The sequence below is a fragment of the Apteryx rowi genome, unplaced genomic scaffold (assembly GCF_003343035.1).
Source record: "Apteryx rowi isolate R43461 unplaced genomic scaffold, aptRow1 scaffold_26, whole genome shotgun sequence".
NCBI lineage: Eukaryota > Metazoa > Chordata > Aves > Apterygiformes > Apterygidae > Apteryx > Apteryx rowi.
The window spans coordinates 1,647,415-1,672,352 of record NW_020448974.1 but is presented as its reverse complement, the minus strand read 5'-3'; the positions used below and the strand labels follow the sequence as shown (position 1 = coordinate 1,672,352).

General features: G+C 41.7%; 1 protein-coding gene across 1 annotated transcript in view; it reads right to left on the bottom strand.

The window, feature by feature from the left end:
- Positions 1–3,355: 3,355 nt before the first annotated feature.
- The window catches only part of LOC112966987 (ATP-binding cassette sub-family A member 10-like), a 30,733-nt gene continuing 9,150 nt past the window's right edge, over positions 3,356–24,938 (bottom strand). Inside the window, exons 9-40 of the mRNA XM_026067654.1 lie at positions 24,221–24,406; positions 23,498–23,630; positions 22,644–22,815; positions 21,492–21,550; positions 20,918–21,028; positions 20,234–20,409; positions 19,712–19,831; positions 19,220–19,358; positions 18,574–18,664; positions 17,834–17,973; positions 17,209–17,328; positions 16,487–16,685; positions 16,014–16,180; positions 15,473–15,600; positions 14,479–14,616; positions 13,717–13,830; positions 12,795–12,965; positions 12,318–12,431; positions 12,041–12,151; positions 11,139–11,207; positions 10,433–10,524; positions 9,348–9,468; positions 8,891–9,008; positions 8,540–8,631; positions 7,607–7,785; positions 7,061–7,136; positions 6,129–6,223; positions 5,200–5,319; positions 4,800–4,940; positions 4,545–4,624; positions 4,397–4,452; positions 3,356–3,607 (exon numbers count right to left, since the gene is read on the bottom strand). Coding sequence (XP_025923439.1) covers positions 3,536–3,607; positions 4,397–4,452; positions 4,545–4,624; positions 4,800–4,940; positions 5,200–5,319; positions 6,129–6,223; positions 7,061–7,136; positions 7,607–7,785; positions 8,540–8,631; positions 8,891–9,008; positions 9,348–9,468; positions 10,433–10,524; positions 11,139–11,207; positions 12,041–12,151; positions 12,318–12,431; positions 12,795–12,965; positions 13,717–13,830; positions 14,479–14,616; positions 15,473–15,600; positions 16,014–16,180; positions 16,487–16,685; positions 17,209–17,328; positions 17,834–17,973; positions 18,574–18,664; positions 19,220–19,358; positions 19,712–19,831; positions 20,234–20,409; positions 20,918–21,028; positions 21,492–21,550; positions 22,644–22,815; positions 23,498–23,630; positions 24,221–24,406 — 3,900 coding nt within the window. The 3' untranslated portion in view covers positions 3,356–3,535. The remainder of the gene's footprint in view (positions 3,608–4,396; positions 4,453–4,544; positions 4,625–4,799; positions 4,941–5,199; positions 5,320–6,128; positions 6,224–7,060; positions 7,137–7,606; positions 7,786–8,539; positions 8,632–8,890; positions 9,009–9,347; positions 9,469–10,432; positions 10,525–11,138; positions 11,208–12,040; positions 12,152–12,317; positions 12,432–12,794; positions 12,966–13,716; positions 13,831–14,478; positions 14,617–15,472; positions 15,601–16,013; positions 16,181–16,486; positions 16,686–17,208; positions 17,329–17,833; positions 17,974–18,573; positions 18,665–19,219; positions 19,359–19,711; positions 19,832–20,233; positions 20,410–20,917; positions 21,029–21,491; positions 21,551–22,643; positions 22,816–23,497; positions 23,631–24,220; positions 24,407–24,938) is intronic.

Genomic DNA, 24,938 nt, shown 5'->3' with positions numbered 1-24,938 from the left:
TCTCCCTTATTATTCTCCACTCTACCTCTAACCCTACCAATAGCTGCATTTTATCACAAATGGAGGGTGCAAAGGAGAGAGAAAAAAGACCAAGAACACACACATGGGTTTCTCGGGCAAGGAAATGCATCACAAGCCAAAGCGTTTACAGTAAAGTTTCTTATTCCTGTCCCTCTGGAGACACCTTCCGTGAGGAAATTGCGAAGTTAAGTTCTTAGTCACTCTGTCACCTAGCAGAAGTAGGCTGTAAGTTGAGTATACCACCACAATGCATTTCCACACTTAAACTAGGATTTCCGTGGCAAGTAAGGTAGATTTCTAGCCTTTCTTTTATTTCGATATTCATGCAGAATAATGCTATCTTGACATGCTGACGCACAGCTGGAGTTTCAGCTTCGCACCCAGAAACCCTGTGCAGGAAGGGAAGCTGAAGCTTCCGGACCCCCCGGACCTCCCTGCCCTGCCCCAAAGCACCGTCAAAGGTCAAACACTCACTGGAAAACTTGGCAAAACTGACTTCTTGCGTCTAAGTATTTCAGTGGGAATTTTTAGAAGTATAAGATGGACGTAGCTTTTTAAAAATTCTGTGCTTAGTTTGCTCGGCATGTAGGAAAAAATACACTCAAATATACTGGATTGCTTAAAATACTGCAACTAAGCTGAACTTTACCACATCCTCTTAAAGCAAAGATGCAGAAATATATGCTCTGTCATAAACTGAAGCCTATTTATGCACTATTTCATATCAAACTAAGGCTAAAAAGACTTTAAACAGTCAATAACCTTTATCAAAAGTTTAACTGAGCCTTTTAGAATGAAAGGCTCCAGGTGACCTACCTACGCACTCATATTCTCACACAAAATTATTTACAGAGTTATTAATTATCAAGATGTTTTCATCCCTTTTAAATAATTCTTTAATCAAAAAAAAAAAAAAAAAGACAACTTACCTTAATGGGAAGGTTTGAAAAGTATCCCGAGTCCGTAGCTCGTAACGTGCCCGTAAAACACCCGCCGTTCAGCTTCCCCCAGACGGACTTGCCTGTCGCTGCGGCGCTTCGCAGGCTCCTCTGCTCGTACGCTCGTATTTTTTAATCCTGGCGCTCCTGCCCAGAGGCATTCCTCATGCCAGCACTTCGCTTTTCACTGCCTTTCCCTTCTTCTCCCCCCACTCTCTCTTCCTCCTTGGCAGATCTTCAGATTTATTTATGTTATAAAAAGCAAACAGAGCATATTGTTGTCGAGCTGCTGAAGCAGATTCTCTGAAAAGTTACTCAGAAAATTCTTGAGTCTTAGCCAAGAAAGGGAAAAAAAACCAAACCAAAACAAAAAACACTTCACAAACCTTACAAAATCCTTTATCTGGCAAACTCCGTTATGTTTCTCAGTGCAGCAGCAGAGGTTTGAGTCAAAAGCAGTATTATGGCACACCGCTCGAGACGGAGGAACAAATGTTGACCCTTGCTTATCTCCGAACGGCCACGGTTTTATTTGCAAACAACTGTTTCAGTGAGATGAGCACCCGCGTGCCAACACCAGTGACGCATTGCCACCTGCATGGAAACACTCCTGCGCTCTTTGGATTACAGGAGAGCTCATAGACTTTAAAATAAGCTTCTCCTGACTAATGGGTGCGCTTCTAGAGAGAAACCTTCTGCTTTCGCCCCTAGACTGGATCCCCAGCTCTGGAGCATCCCTGCTCCTCCTCCGCATGTCCCTCACTTCCCAGCTGAGCAAGGCTTAAAAATCCAGCAGTGGGAGGGAGCAGCAAGCAGCCTTGCTGGGACAGAGGTTGGGCTTGCAAACGTGAAGGGGGCCGGATCTGCTTCCCCTCTGCTCTGCGTAGAGAAAAAGACAAGAATAATAAGGTTTAAATAATGTTCAGATGTCTCAACCAGACCAAGGCAGATTTCAGAGGCATAAGTCAAGACACAGAATCAAGTTAAGACCTGCCTCTGGTATATGCCTCCTAGGTGTAGAAACCCTTCCTCCTCCTGTTCACCTCCTCCTTGCAAGGGAAAAAAAGAAAAACAAATTTTTGTTTTAAGCAGGGAAGTAGACATATCAGGTCTGTCAGTGAGTCTCAAGCAAAGACACTTCCCTGCCCATCTCCTTAAAAAAGGCACTTACTTTTGAAGATCCCCATGAAAAGCAGCTCTCTGGGTCTGCGCGGTGGCTTTCCCCAGCAGGAGCAGCCCATTGCTGAGCCGCTGCAGCCACCTGCTGGTACCCGCTAGCCCGCTCTGCCTGCATCCGTGCCTGCATCCTCCATCTGCATCGTTCACACATGCTTCCGCCCCTGCATCATCCACACATGCATCATCCACCTGCATCGTTTGCACATGCATCCACCCCTGCATCATCCACCCCTGCATCTGTGTGGCCTGGGGAGCTTGCAGCACAGGTGAGGGTCTCGCTGCTGCGCCTGTCCCCAGGGACAGCACTGCCCCAACCCCACGCGGGTCCCAGCCTGTTCCAGCAGGCTGGGGGCGTCGGGGGACAGGGTGCTGGGGCGCACAAGGAAATGCCCAGCTGCCCAAACAGAAGGACAGGTTATTGGTCTGCTTTCCATTTTCAGGTTTTGTCCTCCTGAGAGGAGCAGTGGGGTGAGGTGGGACCTGGTGGGAGCCTCCTCCGGCTCTGTCTTTCCCCTGCCATGAGAAGCAGGGAGCAGCAGTGCTTTGGGCTCAGCGGTGATAGACCCGTGACCCCACATGCAGACAGTACACAGATGCTCAGCACCAAAGTCTTTGAGCTCAGCATACAGGAGAAAAAAGAGATAACAGCTTTGCACCCCCAAGGGATGAGCAACCATCTCCTCACCTCTGGCCCCCAAATTCAACTTAAACAACAGGACTGTGCAAAACTGGTCAGGACCTAACATCGCTCCCCTCTGCGTGTCCCCAGGGGTAGGGATCGGAGACAGGCCAAGCTGGCCCAACAGCATCTGAAACACATAGTGATAGCTGCTTTGGGGGGACAAAACACAGTCCTGAGCACTTCCACTTGCCCACGAGCACCAGAAAGCACCACCTGTAACACCAGCCAGGGGAAGTTTCTCAGCACCAAGAAGGCTAAAGCTCTGGTTTCCACACTCTGCGAATGAGTGACTGTTTAAGAGACATCCTCGCCGTTCACACATTATTTCCCCCTACAACTGCTTCCACGTGCGCAGCAGCAGCATCCACGCCTCTTCTCCACCAAGCAAGCGAGTCTGGTCTTTCAGCTTGTTTTGGTGAGCTGACTTGTGAAGTAAAATTTGTTCTGGTAGGGTTATTCCTCAACAAAACAAATCTCACAAGTCAGTCTGAACAGGGGTACAGATGAACTGCAGATACCAATGGCAGAGAATCAAGGCTTTATTTATTTAAAAAATATATGTATTTCTTTGGTACAGCAGAAAACGTGCAGAGCTGTATGTGTTGTGACACTGATAACCAAGTCCCAGGGCTGTATCAATACACATTAATAATACTGATAAAATATACTGAAAGATTTCCTTTCTGGCTTAAAGGGCTCTGGGATGAAGTGGTCTTCAAACCTGAGCTCCACTGGATGCTGCATCCTGGTCACGCTCCCTGGGGTTCTTGGTGAGCTCTACAAACACCTGCAATGGACCACAACAGAAATGATCCAGTTATTTCTGAGGACCTGACAATACCAACACTGATCATACTTTTTTTTTTTTTTTTTTTTGGAAATTAAGGTAATTTCTAATCTTGCCTATAAAGTTTTCTTTTCCAGCTAGATTTATGCTATTTCTTTTGACTTATACGAGATACATTTCTCGTATGCACAGCATTCTCATTTGCAAAGGTTTAAATCAACACTATAAAAGGCTGATCTTTTTTCTAAAGTATCAGTACCTGTTTGCCATTTCTGGAACTTATTTACAAATCAACATTTCCCTTCAAACTGTACAGTGAGATTTGAATTTAATTGCTTCTTCATGATGCCTTTTCAGCAGTAGAGTAACATCTCACTTTCAGGAGTGTCCCTAACATTTTCAATTACATACTTAACTGCAGTAACTATTTCTTCTCCAAAAAAACTAATTTAAGCAATAATTTGGCAATCTTTTTCCTGCATTTCAAGCTCCACAACAATAAAATATGCTTTATAAACCAAATGAAACTTTCAGCAAGATAAAAGCACAGTGCATTCCTACTTTCTTAACTCTGAGTATGTACACAGTGGTAAGGGCTTTCCCATTTCACTTTCAGCACTTAAGCCTGGCTAAGTCACATTTTTGGAACATTTATCTCTGACTCCTGGTATGCAGGAAGCCCAGACTCCTAAATAGCATGCTCTGAATCACACCTGAAGCAGCCCAAAGCAGAGGGTGTGAACATATTCTCAAGCCCTTTCTGCACTATGTAACTTTTGCATGACCTACCTGTTGCAAGGTGCGCAAAGACAAGCTGTACTCCTCAAGCCTGCTATTTTGTTTAGCTGTGGAGGGATGGAGAAGGAATTCTTAAAAACCAAATCTGAATGAGCAATTTGTAAGCAATCTTCATACTCAATTGATTGTTTCCTTTTACCTGCTTCTAGCTTGGAGAAAGACTGGGACAGAGGTAGTACATTTTCCATTGGTATCTTGTAGATCAAGAAAGAAGAAGAACTACAAAAAAAACAAACAAACATCATTTTGTGACTCGGCACCGTGGTTTAGGAGCATTCTTATGGCTACTGTATTCTCAGGTAAATCACTGAGCAGAGCCACTAGGAGCAGTGCAGTGGCTCCACAGGGTGTCCGGCCAGCTCCCCAACCCCGCGCAGCCCCGCGGTGCAGCGACCTTTCCTGCTGAGCCGCCGCGGGGAAGAGCCGCAGAACTTCGGCGTGGACAACGTCGCTTTGCCCCTCATCCTTCATTTTGACTTCCAGGTAGTAACTTCCRCCAAACTTACGTTTCAGATCTTCAACTGAACCGACGTAGCTGTAGAGGAGGGAAGAAGGAAAACAGTGCTCTAACCACCATAAGCAGCAAATAAAGCTATCACCGGATGTAAGCAGCAGATATACTGCTCTTCAGCTCTTATTCTTCAGCTATTTACACCATGTTCATTACACACTTGGGCCAAACCAAACCAAAATGAACATTTTCTATTAGATTAATAAGAGTAAACTAAAAACATTGATTAGGACAGCGCCTGAGCTGGAGGCAACCCAGTGAACGATGCTACGCCAGTGCCCACCGTAGCTGCCCCGACACCAGGACGGCCACCCGGTCGCACGTCGCCACGGCCTCGTCCAGGTAATGCGTGCTGAGAACGGCTCCCCTCTCCTTGCTTTTCAGTGCGGTCTGAATTGCTTTCCTGGAAACAAAGGGACCACAGTTATTTCCAGGAACAGCTACGGAAAACTTCCTGTTTTATTTTTCCTCTCAAAAACCAACTGAAACGATAAAATAATAAAAAGTGGATGACCATTTAAAAGACTTCAGTAGCAGAGGAAATTTCCATTAACAAACAAAAGACCAATGCTTTCCTTACTTTGCTCAGAACAACTTCTATAACATTGAGTTTGCACAGAGAAAGCAGTTACTAAATGCTTTTTGAGCCTGCTTTAACTAAAATAAATGATTTGAGCACAGAGTTCATTTTCCTTGGCCTAGCTCTCATTACTGCTTAAGTTATCTTGCTTAAAGATGACATGTGAATGCTAATGCAATTTGTCATGTCAGCATCCCTCCAAATTTTACAGTTTCAGGTAAAACAGCTGTTGAAAAATAACCATAAATACTAGAGCTGAATGGTCAACTAGTTTTTGGAAAGGAAGAACTATCTGTAATTTTGTTGCAAGCTCTGAAGAAATTAGGAGTTTCTTCTTTTGTACCAAATGTATGGTTTCAGCTGGAGCCTACTAATATCTTTTTGATGACGCTATCACTAAGATCAAATCTGATGGCTAGTAATGGCTTACTGCCTGCTGAGTAAGGGGTTTAGTAAGTGGTACCCTGTGTAACTAGGAAAAGGGAAAATATGGACATACTCTTTCACTGAAGCAGAAGCTATTTGCTTGTCCAACGGTTACTACAATAATGAGGATCAGACCCATTCTGTCACAGCTGTACATCCGTAATCTATTATATGCCTCTTTGTTCTGCTAAAATAGCACTACTCACCACATACGGCGCTGCCCTTTCGGATCCATGCCCACTGACGGCTCGTCCCAAAGCATGACTGTTGGGTCACCCAGAACGCTTAGCGCAAAACACAACTGAAATGGAAAGACACCAAGGTAAGGTCTGTTTTTACTTTGCCTGCGCAACTACACTAGAACCGGGAGCCGTCTCTGTACATCTTAATTCCTGTAAATCTTTCAGGAGCTAAATCTCTTCATTCTAAAATACAGCAGGAACAGAGATTCAGAAACTGCCCCCAGCTGTTCTTCGTTAATGTTTTAATCTTACAAAATCAGCTTCCCCCAAACATCCAAGTCTGACAAAGATTTAAAAGTGGTTTTCCATCCTATTTACTGGCAGATGCACGTTACGGGGCACAAAGAAGTGATTACCTGGTAAATCCAATTTGTGGTTACCATTTATCAAACACAATGCCTTGAGAGTGGGGAAAGAGGAGAGTGGGGAATCCTGCCAAACAGGATTCAGAAGATATTGATGAAAATAAACCAGGCTAGAAACATACTTGCAGCATGCGTTTCTGTGTTAGAAGGAACCAACTCCCTTGTAAGGGCTATAATAATGCATGCTCCAGGTCTCTTGTGGCACAGAAAGCAGCGAACATCTCTGCACGACTGGGGGACAGAGCAAGGCCAGGCTGACTTCACTCCCTCCTTGACTCCATGGATCTCTCGTTAGCATGTCATGTTTGCAGAACGGGTTATACAAGACAGAATTTTAGGCTTTCTTCCAAGAAGAAAATTTCTACTGAGTGAAACAAAACTTCTACAATGTCAAGGACCACATTCTGCTCTTGCTGACACCAGTACAGAAGCCAAATAACTCCATGAGCCTGAATGAAGGTTTTTTGTGCATCATATTTGAGAAAGAAAGAGCAGGGATTTGGTCAATTACAAAACACAAATCTAACATACCTTTCTAGCTTCTCCCACAGACAATCTCTTAACTGCTGTTTTTAAAAGCTTCTGAAGTTCCAGGGCCTCTGCTATGCTGTGGAAAGTGGAATAGAAGACAACTAAAATACATATCTCCATTTGCTAACAGTGTGGTCTGAGGAACCCTGGAATCAAAGACTAATATACTCATCACCTTGGGTTACTTGGTGATTATATTCCTAGTTCTACTGATAAATTAAGGAATTCTTGCAGAAACTCATGACAGTAAGTACGGCTAGTCAGAGAAGGGGAGTTATTAATGCAAAGGCCCAAAACTGAAGCAAGATCAGATGCTTTCTGAAGCTTCTCTAGATAAACTAGGGTGAAAATCTTCATAGACGAGGGATTCAAACACTATAATGTAGCAGACCTCATCTGAAGTCATGTTCCTCCAAGGTAAGGAGGCAAATTCATTGCAGGTGCTGTCTCTTATTCACACCAGCCAGGTTTATTAGTGAAACCACTCCCTGTCTTTTAACTCTGGAGAGATGAAGAGCTGAAAACAGAAATCATTTGGCTTCATACCGATTGATGTTAACAGCTGCATCTTCTTTCCTCATCCCTTTCACGGCAGCGTAGGTCTCCAGATGTTCTTGCACCGTGAGATCTGGCCAGAGCGGGTTCTCCTGAGGGCAGCACCCCAGGAGCCTGGGGCTGTCCTGCCGTGGAGAAGAGGCAGCTGCATCACTGCCCTTGATCAGCACCTGCACAAACACACACCATTGAAAGTGGTCTGGGTTATTCTGGCATGAACAAATGAGCCCCTTGGAAACTCTGTAATGTTTTCTCCTGTATTGCAGCATGAAATAATGTGGACCTCATAAGCATACGGAAAAGGAAGTCCAGCATTATTCAACTGATAATCTCCATCAGTCATGACATCTGCTCATCTGAATGCAGGAGGGTGTTGTACAAAACCAAGGGTGCTTACCACCACAAGCACAGGCTTTGGGTAACAGTACCAACATAAGACTATTATCTCCTAATAATACTTTTTTTAATTTCAAACATTCAGTCCCAAATCTGTAACAGCAATGGTATTTCCCTCCAGCACATTTCATTAATCATCATGCACATAATTAAATGATGGATTGTTACTGGCCCAACCCTATTCGCATTTGGTTTTAATTTCCTGGCTTTGCAAGGCTTTATAAAAAAGAGTGCTGTTTTCTAAGATGTCAAAATTTTTTATAGTGCTTGTGAAATTTCAAGATGGGCTTCAAATCCACATTGAAAATTTTGCATAGCTCAAACCTTTGAGACTATAACATTAGTTTTAATGGAAACTAGAATGCATTTTGAGGCCATCAACATTTTCTTTTTATTTCTGTAACTATCCAAGGTTGAGTATAAAAAAATTCCCTGACTACAAGGCTGCATTGCCGTTCTGCCTTTTCACATCCTTCATTTATAATGACATCAAGGTTATTGCCCAACTGCTCCAAAGGAATCACTTACCTCCCCAGCAGTCAGCGTTAGGTCTCCAGAAATCATATTTATAGTTGTGCTTTTTCCAGCTCCGTTGGGTCCTAACAGTCCTAATACTTCTCCTGCAACAAATATGCAGGAATTGTTAATGAGATTCTCTCCCCTGTGTGCTAGACAGTATCTAAAACTACAAAAGAAGAAAGGGATATTCATTAACTTATGCCAGAAAATTAAACCCACGAATGTAAGAACCCGGGTGCAGAAGAGGCAGTGTGCCTTAGGCCTGGTTATACATGAGAAAGTTCTAACAAAAACATGGTCTCCAAATGTGACCTTCACATTAGACAGTCAATTACAAGGGTTGCAGCAAAGCACTTGAACCTTTTTTAACACTGAAAGAGAGATTTTTGACGGCAACTTTCTTCTTCTTCTTTGAAAAGCAGCTGGCTTTCTTGTCTTCATATTCCTTGCGCACACTGTTGACAACGATAACAGGATCCTGTGTAGAAACAAAATGGGAAATAAAAAACCCTCCTGCTATCATGAGACAGCTCACCTGTTCTTGCCATTATGTATGACTCTAAAGAGAAAGATACTAAACTAAAAATCCAGGAAACAGAACAACAGAAAAATGGAAAAAAAGTAGAATGCGATAAAAATCTAGTTCCATTCTTTTCTGCACCAACTCCCTCTGCTGCCAGGGGCATTGAGGGCTCGACTGCAAGGTTAACACTTGGAAATCAAAAGATCAATAAACAAAAGTGCATAAACTAAGAAAGCAGAGACAGACCAGAAGATGGAGCGTGAGAAAGGAAACAACCCAGAACATTGGTTTTACCTCTTCCTGTGGCAGAGACGCTATCACACTCCTAACTCTCTCCCTTTCAGCTCGAACTTCTGTAGCTTCCTCTCCTGGATGGTCCCTGTTCTGGAGGGCGACTGCTTTCCTGCAGTGTATCCTGCGAGCAGAGGAGGACAGAGGACGTACACTGTGAATCACTTCCAAGAGTGTTTTACAAGTTTATTCCCAGGGTAGCGACAGCACAGTACCCCGCATGATTTATTTGAATTAGGGGTGCCACTCCACAGACAGTATTTGCTCAAATATTTATTCATGGAGGGGGGGAGGGCAAATCACGGTGATACACATGAGAAAATAAAGGATAGCATTAGCTTTTCTTCAATCAGTATTTACTCTTCCCCTGCTCAACACATGCCAACAATCTGTTCAAGGAACAAAATACATGACCCAGATTTTTAAAGCTATTTAGGCATCTAACTCCTAGTTGATTCACATTTATCAATGTTTGAACAATTAAATACTTAAAAAAAATCAGATGATCAGAGAGCAGTTAGCAAATAATCCTGGCTTGACAAAGCTTTAGAGAAACTGCCTGTCCTGCAGAGAACAATACTGAGGCATTTGAAATGGGGTTTACATGTTTGATTTCAATTTACGGTTAGTAATTCAGCCAACTACAGCGAAATATCCTGAAATCACAACTGTGAATAAAAAAAAAAAAAACATTTATTATTCTCTTGAGTACACTGTAAAATAACTAACTTGATATTGCAACATACTGGACTGGAATTTGCCTTCAGATACATTCAGGGAAGCTCCAACAAGTTAAGTCTGAAACTGTAGTGACCCAAAGGAATACAAAATTCCTCCCTTAGTTCTCAACCGCAACACCCACCCAGGCAAACTGGTTAAAACTAAAATTTTGGCTTTATTCACACTTTGCACATTTTTTTTTAGGCTCACAGTAGGGCTAACTGGGAGTCATGCTCTTGCTCCTTTACTTCTGCTGTCAGAAACAAGCAACGAGGGCCTTGCCTCGCTCGGAGGGCCCGAGCCCACCGCGGGCACCCACGCAGCCTTGGCCCTCAAAGCACACCCACGCTGCTCTGCTCGGCACAGACCTGAAGATGGGATCGCTTCTCATAACTGCTCCTCCGTATCTCATCTCCAAACAGCGAAGGAGAAAAGTAAAAACCATGCACTGGATATAAGGCTAAAAAAACAATAATGAATTAGGTTGGTACGGAGACAAGTAACACCACATTTGATTAATTTTAACTATAAAGCGATGCTGAGACCTATCTCATTTACTTCAGATACTGAAAAGGTAGTCATGTAGGTCTAAATTAAAGCTCAGGGAAAGAAGTTAAATTGAAGCTTCACATACATTTCCATTTCATAGGCAGATCATTTACGAAACCCTTGACTTTATACTGCAGTTTTAGCTCAAATGATCAGCAACCCAAAGGACTCTTTTCGAGGTCCCTTACAGGATCAGAAACCACATCTTTCTTTTGAAGAAGCAGCATTACACTGTTAGTTCTTTAATAATAACTTTTCACATGTTGTCTGAAAGTCTGCCTAGGTTCTGCCTTATACATGAGCTCCATTTAATCCCCTCATCATTTTCCACATATGGTATAGCATTTTATGGGCACATGAGACAAGCCCTTGATTCCTTGGATTTACCTCCCCTTCATTCAATACGAAACTTTTACCACATAAACCATGCTTCATTGATGGGAAGAGTTATGCAAACCCAGTGCAAGTCCATCACATCAGAGCAAGAACCTTTTACGAAATAACCATCATCAAATTGCTCCTTACTGCAAGGATAGCTACAGAGATGTTACTCCGTGGTTTGTGATGACCGTAACTGTAAGTAACGTACAATTCCTACAGGAAAAAAAGTATCAGTCGATTAGAAAAAACTCCTTAGCGTGGCTCCATTTGTGCAGGGTGAAAACAGACATTTGGCACCTAAGAGAGGCCCCATGGAGCGCGACCAGTATGCTTAGCCCGCTATCTCCCTCCTGGCAGTGGCAAAAAGCAGCTGCCCGGGGAAAGGAGCGTGCAAAGGTGCTCAGTTCTGCCGCCTCCCATCCTGCCCCACACGCACTGCAGTTCGCAGCAAGGTACCGGAGGGAGAGAGCCGCAGCACCGCTCCAGCCCCGCGCAGTTTAAAATGTTACTGATACGTCACAGAGCAGGATCAAAGTAAGTCTGGATGTAGGGAGATTTGGCTTTTTTGCAGGATTGAGGAGGCTTGTTCTGTACCTGTTTTTCTGGGCTCATACTCCCTCAAAGACCTATAGCTTCCACGGTTATGGCTAAAATGCAGGTGCCCCAGGTCAGCCAAATTAGAACAATCTTTTCCATCAATACTTCTCTCCTCCCAGTGTTTTTGTTTCCTTTGGTCAGTTCTCCCCATCACCCCAGTTCCTCCACCCTGACTCCCTTCCCCTTCCCATGCTAGTTTTTCTGCCAAAGTACATTTTAACAGCTTTTTATAACTAAACAAAAAGGATGAACAATTCGAATTTTGGTCACTTCCTTTACTCCCCAGCCTGAATGATTTCTTTGTTGTCTTTTCTCACTCTTTTGTCTCTTGGACAGTTGGCACTTTGGGACAAGGAACTTGGAAAGTGCTTCATTTACATGAGTAGCACACCCTTCTAGGTTGTGCCACAAAGAAGCTGTATTTACTTTAGTAGAATATGTTTACTTACAGGTAAAAAGAAGGTGATCCAGCCCAGCAATGGAAACATAGGAATAAAAGCAGAAAAGATCAAAAAGATTTTTTCTTCATGGTTACTAAACATAAAGAAAATCAAGGTAATCTGAAATAAAGCAGAAAAGATATTTCTAAAATTCATGAGCTGTTGCTAAAAACTAGTTTGTCATAGATTTTGGTTATTCTGCTGAATATCAGTATGCTTGGAGTGAAACCTCAGGTGGCTTGCTGTGTAAATCAAATATCGCAGAGTGAAGATTCATTTCACTTACCAGAATAAGGGTGAAAGACCAAATATAACGATTGTTCCGTCTCTTTTGAAATGTAAACGCAATTAAATAGACGAGTAGAACAAGAGATACTCCATTACCAATGATGCAAACAATCTAGAGAAAGAGACTGATATTAGTGACAAGGAGATGGATGTGAATAAAGTAAAACCCATCTACAGCTGTTCACTTCAGTTAAAATACTGAATGATTCTAGATCACAAAGCACTTTGAACGGTATCTCATCGCGAGGACAGCTTCCTGATTCCCATCGTACAGAGAAATATCCTGAGACAATGGCTTAGAGGTATAGTCAGACGTGCTGAGTAACTGCAGCTGATGAAGACAACGTGCACTGAGATGGCAGATGAACAACAAATGATGATGATGATGATGCTGGCACTGAGGAAACTCACTGTAAAATAAGAGAGGGGAATTTGTAGCTGACTGTTTTGCAGCAAATAAAGTATTCGAGCTTACCAAAGAAAGAATCATCCTGGCATTCAAGATGGTGACGCGACAGAACACAAGCAGGATCCCAAACATGATGCTGATGAGGGCCCAGAAGAGAGGGACGTCCACCAGCGCCTGCCCACACCAGTATGCCGAGGGGAAGAGCCCAGTGAGCCGCAGCTGGGTGCGAGCCTTGAGCTGCAAAGGGGAAAGGGAAGCACTTCAGCAGAGCTGTAACACGAGGCCTCCAGCTTAGCTGGTGGGGGTCTGGAAATAGCTCAAGAAAATAGAGATGAACAAATCCATTCCTGCTCACCCTCTTCCTCTAAATACCCTCATTCCTCCCTCCACTCCCTTGCACAGAACATTGGAAAAAATCACCATGAAAATCTAAATCAAATTATCTCGGGGGGAGAAAGACTGGTGCTATTTCTGACCACAAACACCCAGGAGGCTTTCAGATACCGAAGTTAGCTACCGGTGGAAGCTGAATGCCCACAGGCAGGACTTCAGTATTCAGAGCCCTGAGCTAACTCCAGAGGAAAAAACAAAAAAAACCCACCAACCAAAACCCAAAAAATTTCCCAACTCCAAAATCTTCATTAATTGACAGCCAAATTGTTCCCGGCCCAAGCTAATTCTCTGAGATGAAGGCTAATGAGCTTTGACACAATGCTATGTTCACGTGGCTGTATTTCTTCTGGGACACCAGACTAGTAACCCTGGCCAGCCTACTGCGTAGAGACACTGTTCATACAGAGGCCTCCTGTACGGAGAGCACTGTGTTGTAGACATGTATGCCGCATCTCCCCTGTGCCTTCAAAAAAACCCAACTCCCTTTGTTTTTTCTCCCTAGGATTCTGAAACTACAGAACAAAGTGAAGAGATTAAAATCTATCCAGAGACATCACATTTGCATTCATTTCTCCTTTCAGTGCATGCTTTTTACCTTGTAATCATCCATGCTACTCACTGCAAAGTGAGAAGGCAAACCAGCAGTCAAAATCAGCATGTAGAGGAGACACCTGGAAAAAATATCACTCATTGTAGATGGGTCTTGTACCTATGGAAGAGAAATTCACAATTCAGAAATCATCGATAATCAACACTTCCCCAGTAAAAAAATCTAGCTAGCACAACCAATATTCATCACACCTGCATGCGCCATGTGACACATAGGCAAAGCGCCATATAGCACAACTAAATAAACAATGGAACAATAGTATTTATGGTAAATCATTTCAGTTTAAGGACACAAAACAAGGTAATAAACAGAAGCATTTAGCTTCTTAAAATTTTCAGGAAGTACTTTAATTACTGAAAATTGTTGAGGATAAGGATCATCCTTTTTCATGCTGATGCTTGCCAAATGGAGGCTAAAACACGATGGGGCCTACAAAGTGCTAGGTGCTATTCTCCTATGGCATTGCAAACACAGCACAAGCTTAAAACATGTCTCATGGCACTGAAACCCTATGGAGAACTTAAAAACAACTAGAGAAGGGAATTCTCTTTAAACAACCTGTGTAAAGACCACTGAGAAATGCCAGTAACTGACCAGCAGCTGGACTTAATACTACTGACCACAGCCCTTTGAGCTTGCTGGTCCCACCAGGCTTCCACCCACCTTGCAGTCCACCCATCCAGTCCTTATCGCTTCAATTTGCTAACTATTTCTAATAATTTCCAGCAAGAAAGGTAGGACACTTACCATAAAAAAGGGCTCACTCCAGATGCGGATGTGCGCTGTGGAATTGAAGAGCCTTAAGAAAGTGTTGCTGAGGATATTCATCAGCACTGGAAAACAGTTGATGGGCTCTGCACTGCACATGATCGTGTATTGGTAGTGCTGAAGACATAAGATCAAAAGACATTACCTTCAGGCCTATGAGAGTTGAGAGGAGGAGCTAACTCTAGCGAGGATTTTAGGGAAAAACAATGATAAACGCAACCACGTTTTTAGGAAGAGTGAGAACGCCGAGACCTGAAAGCAGGCTAACAGTAATCATTAGCAAAAAGATGGATAAAGACAACTTTTTTTTGGAGAGGAGCACAAAAAACTTTGTTGATACTCTTCTTTAAAGACTACTGTAAAAAAGCTTACAGTGGAAAGAACATGTTTTCTCCCAGAAATAAAAAGCTTCCAGGGATTAAACAACTCCAGGGAGAGAAGTTTCAGTTTATTCTGGGAGGGTGGAGGACATCTCAGAGAAATCTCAGAGGAAGAGCAGGGAGCTAGTGCAGCTTGAACCTTCAATCCTGTGTGCCATCTGGGAGAGATCCTATGGACGGGCAGAGCTCAAGGCTGCCATGCTGCCTGCAGAGCCATGAATCTAGGCAGGAAAAGTATTCTCAGTATCCCTATTTCTCTTGCACTGAGAACAGTAGGACTCAGTACACCTTTGCAGAAACTCAGAGGTGGATTAATGGCAATGAACACAGGTGACAGTGTCACTCCTCTGAACACCGGGGAGCACCTGCATCAGGGTCCTGCTGAGCCATGCAAACAGAGCTGGAGCCAACATCAGGCATTTATTAATTAAATATGATCCCAGCTTCCCACAAACAGAATTACCGATAACATCTAATACGTCAAATAAGTGTTTTTCCCTTTTCTGATCTTTGCATTTCACTGTGCCTCATTTAAACACATTTCAGAGAATCCTGTTGACACAGAGGATGAAAGAAGAAAAACTGTCATTCACCTTGCCTTCCAGGGATATTTTTATAGCTCCATTATACAGTGGCATACTTGTGATGTTTTTCTCAACAGCTATTTTTGGCACTATCTTTTGTATCTTCAAAGCATGAATGAAATCCTCAATTTCTGATCCTGAAATCAAGCCAAGAGTAGAAATTAGAATAATTGGAAGGTTTTCTTATAGACCATTTCTTACAGACAAGTTCCCACTCGTAAAGCAAAGGAGAAGGATGTTGAAAAAACCCATACAGATCTGAGCAAAGTTTCATTTTATTATCCTTTCAATTTTTATTGAACTGATTAAACATAATAAATATCTGCATAGTTAATTTCATTACTGTTACTTTAAAATTATTATTTTAAATTTTGGGTATTCAGTTATCATCATTATAATTGGATTTGCTTTTGCTCAAAAGAAAACACCTCCCAAAGCCACAAATGTATAAAGAAACGTACAGAAAAAGTAAGAACAGTTAGTTTTATCAACTCTAAGAAGACTTAGAGAGCTGCAGAAAGCAAATCAACATCACATGTTCTTCTTTCACCTGTGTCATTGAAGATGAGAAGATTTGTTGACTTAATATGAGTTTTCTCTTCAGTGGGAATAAAATACAAACTAGCAGTCAGTTCCCAGTTACCGAAGCTGTACAACAGTTGAAATCCAATAATAAAGATAAGCATAGGAAAGATAAATATTCCAAGGAACAGCAATCTAGACAGAAAAACAGACCATAAATGGATCCAGAAGCATTCTACCTTTCACGTATGACAGTTATGTGATACATGCAGAGGAAGGCAACAGAAGATTTAAGAAGGGAAAACTTAAGTAATTCAGAGTTCTACCAAGAGGTTCTAACCGCTCTCATTACTGTATTTTTTTAAAAACAATTTCCAGCTAATTCTTAGTTTCCAAAAAATCTCCACCAGTTTTTAAGCCTTCCCTCAGTCACTCCAGGGTACGTTCAGATACTTTGACAAGTATCAATGCCACAGACTAAGCAAGAGCTCCCATACTTACAAGGACCTGAGTAATTTTCCTTCATGCTTTAACTTTAAGCAGCGAACTCTTGCCATCGCACGAACTTGTTGTCTCCAGAGCTCCAGGCCGCTTACTGTGGCTCTCCCTCTCTCCGAAAGCGTCAGAAGGCTTTGTTCCATCTCCTCAAGGTTAAAGCAGTCTCCATCTTCTGTGTGTTCATCACTAAAAACACCATCATCTACAAAGAGGTTTCAAAGGACATGTTTTAAGCCCGAACAATCAAAAAAGATTTTCTGTTCTAAATCTAAGAACACTCATTTTTAGCAAGAAAAGAAACAATGACAGAGAAAAAGGGTGCTAATTTACACAGAGCATAGTTGGGTGAATTCAGACTGGCTGAACCTGGGCTCGTATGGCTACATATGCAACATCTTAACTGGTCTTGCGAATTGCCCTCTGACAAGTTTCTCTCTTCCTACCTCCAGGTCTGGGCAGTATAACTTTCAGAGTCATTACAACACCATTCTCCAATTCTCATACTTAAAAGCCTGTGAAAATTGAGACTGAATCATCTAGACTTCTCTGGAAGGATATTTGTCACTAAAGAAAATCTGAATTCTTAATGTAACTGCTATTCTTGACCCACTGAAAACTATGAAAAGTCACATTTAACAGAAACTCAGTATGGATTCAGTTTAAAAAAAAATGTATATTTGGAACCTTAATCACGTCAAGCTTGCAAATTAGAGTCAACATTTTACCTTCTTGATCAACAGCTTCCTCACCCTCCAGCTTCAGGAAAACGTCTTCCAGAGTTGTCCTGCTAACCTCATAATTAACAATCCCCTGCACAAGACTGCTGTCGAGATGGCTGAACAGATCTGCACAACAGAAACAGCACAGTCAGACGCAACCCAGGGACCGAGGCTAGTGCTGAGCAGAAACACAGACTGGCATGATTATCACTGTACTTTCTGGGCTTCAAAACCACTCATCTGCATAATTTAAAAGCCACAGCAAAATGATTGTGCTCTTTAGAGGTAAGAGTGAAGAAGTATAAAATTCAGAGTTCTCAATTACTACAGGCCTTCCTGGCAGGAAAATCTTGTCTTGAAACCACAGAAGAGTCACTGGAAGTCCAGGCTTTTAAGAGAGTGGATTTTAGTTTGTAGATTAGTTGGCAGATTTTCTTTTGTTAATCTGCAGTATTAGTACCTTCATTAGAGGTTTTCTTTAAAGCTGATATTTATGCAGCTCTGGGCTCCCTAATCATATGTAGTACAGATAAGGGAACATAATCACAACCTTCTCAGCAACTTTGCTCTCTGGTTTTCCCACCACTGAGTGTCCCTTTATAACCCCAGTGCAACTACAGGTGTTTGTTACCTGGGAAGGTAGCAGCGTTTTCCACAGGTAGTGCGTAACACAGTTCATCCCCCTTCTGTCCTCTGAACATGGCATCAGGGATATACTGTCTGACCAGGGATGACATGACATCAGGGTTACAGAGGTCATTTACGTGCATCCTGTTTGTATTAAGAAGCAAATGCAGAGTCATTCAATAAGAAAAAGAATGCATGTTTCATCCAGTTAAAATACTAAAACAGCAGTTATTCTTCAAGCCATGGGGAAACCTTCAAATCTAGGCAATATTTCAATGGGAATTCTTATAGACAACTTCCATCTCTGCAGTGCCCCTGTTTTTACCACGCATACAAGAAATAGTTGAGGTTAAGAATAATGATCCTGGTCAGCAATGCCAAACCAAGAACACAAATTAAAATCCAAAGAAAAGCAACTTTACATTAAAGTCATTGTATGTCACTGGCACTACAGAGTATGCGGAAATTGCAATTCATCTTTCTCTGGTCCCCTTTTGGCTGCTAGGAGGTTGCAAAGTCATCTTAGCTACATGTTCAGAGCTTTCAGGATTGGGTCCAAAGAAAAGCAGCTTGCTATCCAAAGCAAGACATTTTTGGCAGCCTTAAAGCCTTCTAAAATGAATTGTCAAGATTTCTATTTATATGGAAACTCTATAAGAGACACAGACCCTATGAGCAAATACCACATCAACTAGAAGAAGGTTTTCATAAAAGTAAGTGATGACCAAAAAGAGAAGAATTTACCTTAAATGATAGCCAACTCCCCATTTTCTCTTCAAGTAAAGAGATGAGCCAACACACTGTAATCTCCCATTTGAGAGAAAAGCTTTCCGATCTAAGGAGGTATGAATACAAAGGATTTAAGTGGGATTTACAAGAGTATAACAGACCAGCTTCTTTCAGCTCCTTCTGAACTCAACAGTCATTTTAATAATGAAGTCAAGAGAAGTAAAACCCGGTCAGTGCTGAAGTTTTTTGGGTTTTGCTGTTGTTTTTTTTGTTGTCTGCCTTTCTCCTAAACACCAAGGTTACTCTTAATTATTCATTCTTACATCTTATAGAAAATTTCCCATGCAGTCCAAGAGCAATAAGGAAACAGGACAGCTATTAATTCAGACAACATCAATAATTTGCATGGGTGCTGCTAGTGGCAAGTTCAGATATAATATAACTGCTTCATACTGAAGCAGTGGGTGAACTGCAAGGTCTTGGAAGAGTGCTTCAGCCTGGTTTTATCTTTTACTCAGTCCAGGTTGGGTAGTCGCTATCAGATAAAACTCGTCTAGCAAGCATAGACCGCATCTCATCAGGACTCCGTAGGTGGTGCTCTGCAATGGGAAGCCCTCGCTTCCAAATCATATTCAATCACAGCATGAAAATCTGGGCTCACCAGCATGAATATCAGCCTCATCCATGAACTGGGTAGTGAAGAGCGTCACGCGACTAGCTTGGTGTTCCTTCAGAAGACGCCAGACGTGGTGCCTGGAGGAGGGATCTAACCCCACTGTTGGTTCATCTAAAAGCAAAACCTGCAAAAGTGAGTGAGATCAGATCTTCATGATCCTGGGTGTCCAGCCAGCATGTCCATGTTTACACAGTCCCATTTGAATGCTTTTTAAAATCTCATTCTAAAGATAAAATGCAACCCCAAATGACTGCCATTTTTTATTGCTCTTTCTCCTAATTTAATATTACACTTTTTGTTTAAAATACGGTTTTCATTGACCTAGATTCCTTGTTCCTTTTGGCAGCCAGGTGAATTAGTAGGTGAGCAGATTTTTTTGAGTGCCAAGGGAAAAGAAGTACAAATGTCTGTGCCAAATCACAATGCAAAACCATGTACTAAACCTTTGTGTATGCATAAATACGATCTGCTTCCTACCTTTGGATTCCCTAAAATTGCAATTCCAAGAGACAATTTTCTTTTTTGTCCCCTACTCAGAGTATCAGGATGGACATCCTGAAGATCGGTGAGATCCAGTGCTGTCAGAACTTTCTGCACCTTGGCAATACACAAAAACAAAGGCCAAACTTCAGTTTCAAGGTTTGGAGACCATCTGCTGAAAATACACACTGGGAAGTAGCAGCTGAGCCTGCTACAGTAGCTCCAAAATATTAGGCACTTTTTGTTTCATATGCGGCTACAGACAGTACACAAGAGTATAGCTTCAAGATTTAAAACTTAACTGCTTTAAATGGATTTCCATTGAGACAAATATTGCAAATCAGACTGCTAACTCTTATGATATGGGAATAAGAGAGAATTAAAACACACTTCTCCCCTAAATCAGGGCTAGTCTCATTTTCAAAGAAAGAAACACTGGTGATAATCTTTTATAAATCTAGCTCAACAAACTCTTCAAGATGCTGTAAAACAGAGGCCAGTCACCAAACACATACTAACCTCTTGCTCTACTTCCTTCTTCCGAATCCCTTTGATGTGAGCAAAAGTTCTCAGGTTTTCCTTCACTGTTAAGACTTCAAAATGTAAATTTAATTGTGGGCAAATCCCAACGATTGCCTGAATTCTTTCCATGTCCTGTATTTCAGATATGTTGTAGTTGTATATCATTGCAGAACCTGTACACAGGAATAAGTGAAACAAATTTTATACTGTACAGTATTTCCCAGTCATACAGGGAAAGCACACTGCTTTGTGTTCATACCTTTGACATTAAATCCAGGATTGTGACTGTTTCTCAGACGTTTAAAAAAAAAAAATAAGGTGGGAAAAATAACTTTCTGTTGTCCAAAGCTTTTAATACCCATCAAAAATATTTCAGAGCACCAAATCTCTCTCTTAGGAACTAAAATATATTTCCTGTAGATATGCAGCTCAAGGAAAACATTGGACATCCAGATGGGAAATAACCATCTGTGCAAGTTTGCACACCCAAGCATATCCACAAGGGATATATAAGTCCTGAAGCATTTGTTGAGGTAACTACCTGCACTGACAATGAGCTAGACTAAATGACCCAAGAGAAAGCTGCTGCTTTTTTTGTTGTTTCTTTGTTTGTTTCTTCACCCTAGTAAACTTGAAAGCCAGAGAGCTTCTCATCTTCAGCATATGGGTCCATCATCTTACCTGCTGAAGGCTGGGAAAATCCGCTGAGCACATTTAATAGAGTAGTTTTTCCAGATCCACTGTGACCAAGTAATGCAGTGATCTGGCCTTCATAAACATTCAAGGACAAGCCTAGAATATAAATAGGATAACATTAGAATGAAAGTCTGTGAAGGAAATAGATTTGTACCTGTAGTTTATTGCCAAGTATGATAGAGGAGGGTCATTTCTTTTGAAGAAAACAGGCAAAAACAGATCCCAAAGCATGGGTTGCATCTTCAGAATTTATTTTACATGTTGAGAGGGTTGAGGTATTTTTACATAATGGTTTATGGCTGCAAATACACAGCTTTTGAGGAGACTCCTGCTATTGCAAAAACTAATAAGTAGTAATTTTTCTGGAGTGAACAGGAAAATAAGATAACACACTTTTAGGAATCTGCGGGTAACTTGCACCAACAGAAATAACTGCTGCATAATGTATTTTAACTTCACAGTGCTGAAGGCAGAATTAAGTATATCCAAAACATTTCAAAATAATTTTGATTCATAAATAGTGCAAAGTGAAATTAAAACATTATAAAACCCCTCTTACCTCTTAGAGCTTCTGTTCTCTTGTCCTTCTTTTTGTATGTTTTTTTAATACTGTTTAGTCTAAAGGAAAGGCAAGCAAGCTGTTACTACTGAATCTCACAATTCTGGCATGTTTCTTCTGCCTAGAAGTAACCTACAAAAGCTATTGGAAGGATATTTCTCAACCTCCTCCTCAGATTGATTCTGCTTGCCCTCATCAGAGGGTTAGTATATTTCCTCATGAAAAAAACTGCTTTATATAATTCATCTCCTAAAAGCAGATTTAGTTAATGCAATTTTCTAAATGATGGCAGAAAGTCTGAAAGTCGAAGTCAACAAATGATAAATTAATGAAGCAGGAGGCCACAGGGAATGAAATATTACATGGTTGTATAATCAAAGGTGATCATAATGCACATGTGCAACAGGGCCTGATGGCCACAGCACACAAAGCCCTTTTCTTTCATTTCCTAACTTATGAACACTTGACTTAAAAACCTTTGTAGAAGTTCCTTTAGCACTTTTCCATCCCTAGGCTTGCCATCCTTCCTTTCCCTGGAGCATCTACAATGATGTATGTATTATTTTAGCAGGTATGTATTTACTTTATAGTCATCAGTTTTGGGCAGCAAAAGCAATGGGCCAAACTAACTCCATAAGGATGTAAATAACAGTATCTTATTCAACACGCTCCATCCGTAGAACTTAAAGATGATGGCAAAGGGGAACAGACTCACTGCCGCTGCTCTGCAAGGAGGAAATTGCTAGGCAGCAGGTAAGTCACTGGCACAACCAGGAGCAGACGCTGCATGCCCTGCTCAGTGTTTAGATCCAGAGGATGGCATATCCAATAAATGTCCAAAAGTACCCATAGGGAAAGAATGAACATTGAACAAACTCTCCATTTGCAGTATAAACTGCTGCCAGTTTTTCTCACATAAGCGACAATGAGGACTCCAGAGTGCTCCACACATCCAGTGGGCCAAATTATAACCTATTATGAGCAATAAGGACTTCTCTGCTTTCAAAAGAAGTGACAGAAGAATATCCAACCATTGACCTTACTGTATTTTAGACAGCTCATTCTAACATTCACCAGTGCAATAGTGACTATGCTATCTAGACTCAGATATAACATGTAGGGGTTGTTTTTCATGCCTACAAGAGTCTTTACCTGATTGCTTCCTTCCCATCAAACTCTGGGGGCATCGGCTCCTCATTATTACTGAGGAGTGGTCCATGGCTTTTCCCACTGCCAGTTCTCTCCTCCGTGTATCTGCTCTTGCGTTGGAACCAGTATGATGGTTTCAGGAAGAATGAAGGAGGATACTGAACTCCATATTTGCCTAATTCAGAAACAGAAAAGGTGAAATATCACCCCAAAATTGCTATTTGTCAATTCAACTTTGACAAATGCCATATTCAGCCATCTCTTCTTCTACAGGCACAGAATAAATGCCTTTTGGTGGAATAGAAGGCTTGGTGATTCCTGCAATCAAAGTTGCCCACTTGTCCATATCTGTAAATGCACGCAGGCAACAATCACAGCAAAGACCTTGCTGATCATCTCTTTACTTGTTTTTAAAACATATTCTGAACCAAAGTCCTACAACATCCTTTTAAAACCCAGTGGTTAGGTCTGCTGGGGTAGATGTGAGGGATCTCAGTGCCTTACTGCAGGATTTAGGTTCCTTTTGGAGGCTGTTTCTGAGACAGAGCCAAATTAGGTAGCTATATGCATCCAGCCTTTGGGAAAACAGGATTCTTCCCAACAATTTCTTCCTCATGAATATGGCAATTCTAGTTTTCAGCCCCTCATGTAGTGTGGCATGGTACGTTTCCATCAAGATGCTGTTCCACAACCTGACCAGCTTGCTTCTGAGACATCTTTTTTGCTGTTCCACATAGATTAGAATTTTCTCAGCTCTATCCCACTGCTACTTCAGCACCTCACCCTCTACGAGAGGGGAGGGTTATAGAAAAAAAGTGCAAGTAGATTCATATTCTTTCCCTTACATTTCTACTTACCAGGCAAAACTTTATCAAAGTAGATGGCCAACAGCATATATAAAACACTATCAAGGGTAAATATGATGTATAGGTTAAAGAAAGGGTACAATTCTGGTGCAAGCGCTGCTCCATATTTTTCGAATTTTATAACCTGGGGGGGGGAAAAAGTACAAATCAGATGCAACACTTCCTTTAGCCCGAGAGACTATATGCAAGCCCCTGTTGTGTTGTCAGGACCTTTTCTTCACCATAAACCAATGCCTACTTGTGATCATGACCTTGTTTTCAAGCTCTGCAATACTTTGTGACCAGAAGTATCAGAAGTGTTCCACTAAGCAGAATTCAAATTTTGTGTAGAAATTACTACATAGGAAGGGTGACGCCACATGGTATCATCCAGGGAATCAGTCAGACTTCACTGGTTCTTGCTGAACTCAGAACCCGCCGGACACATCCCATTGTTGCAACATTTTTCTAGACACAGAAATTTATGGTATATACAGAGCTGGTAAAATTCACGATGCAAATGAGAGTCTAACTGTGTTTGTTACAAATCTGTATGTTTATACTTTTTGGAGTCAAGCTCTCTTTTTACAAAACACTTAGCACAGAGTTGTCCTGATTGGGTCACTGTAGCAATGGAAATTACATATGACAGCTACCCTGTCAACTGTCCCAAGTCTGCAGGGTGTTTGCTGTAGGTTAAACTTTTATGATGTGCTGGTTTTATTTTGAGCATACCTTTGAGATCCCAGCCGTAAAGACAAAAGGGCTGACGAGACTAAAAATCCATTCTGCAGGCAGAGGTAGTTTTTCATACAACGTCAAAAAGCCCAGACATCCAAAGATAACATGAAGGACAAACCCCAGAAAACTAGCAATATTATACTGCTTTAACAATGAGCTGAGCATAAAATAGAAGTGAATCTGCAGAAGAGAAAAACAGTAATTAGCAGGATGCATTTTTGCTGACGATTAAGGAACACCACAAACAAAAATCTAACAAGCAACATTAGAGACATGGTTGGGTTTGGTTGTCCTCTACAGATCACATTCTTAGAAAGTGAAATCAAAGACCACTGTGTGCACATGGCATCTCGCAAGGCTCGCCTCATTTAGCAGGTGGCTGTGATATAGGGACAGATGCTCAGACCCCTCTCTGCCTCCTGAGTAGGCTGGACATGAGGCAGCCCCAGCCCCAGCGCYGTTCAGCACCAGACTTTCCATTAATGTTACTGCTGAAGCCTCTCTCTCTACTGCAGGTATGTTAAACCTGGGATGATCCGTGCACTCGACACTGGTTGCCCATACAGTCTCTAAAGAAATTACCATTTTTCCTTGGAACGTCCCTGCTCTGTATAAAATGTGAACATATGAAAATTGAGAAGTTTTTGATTTGAAGTCAGAACCTCCCAAAATTAGAATGATATTTTAGCTTACCAATTTTAACAACAAAACC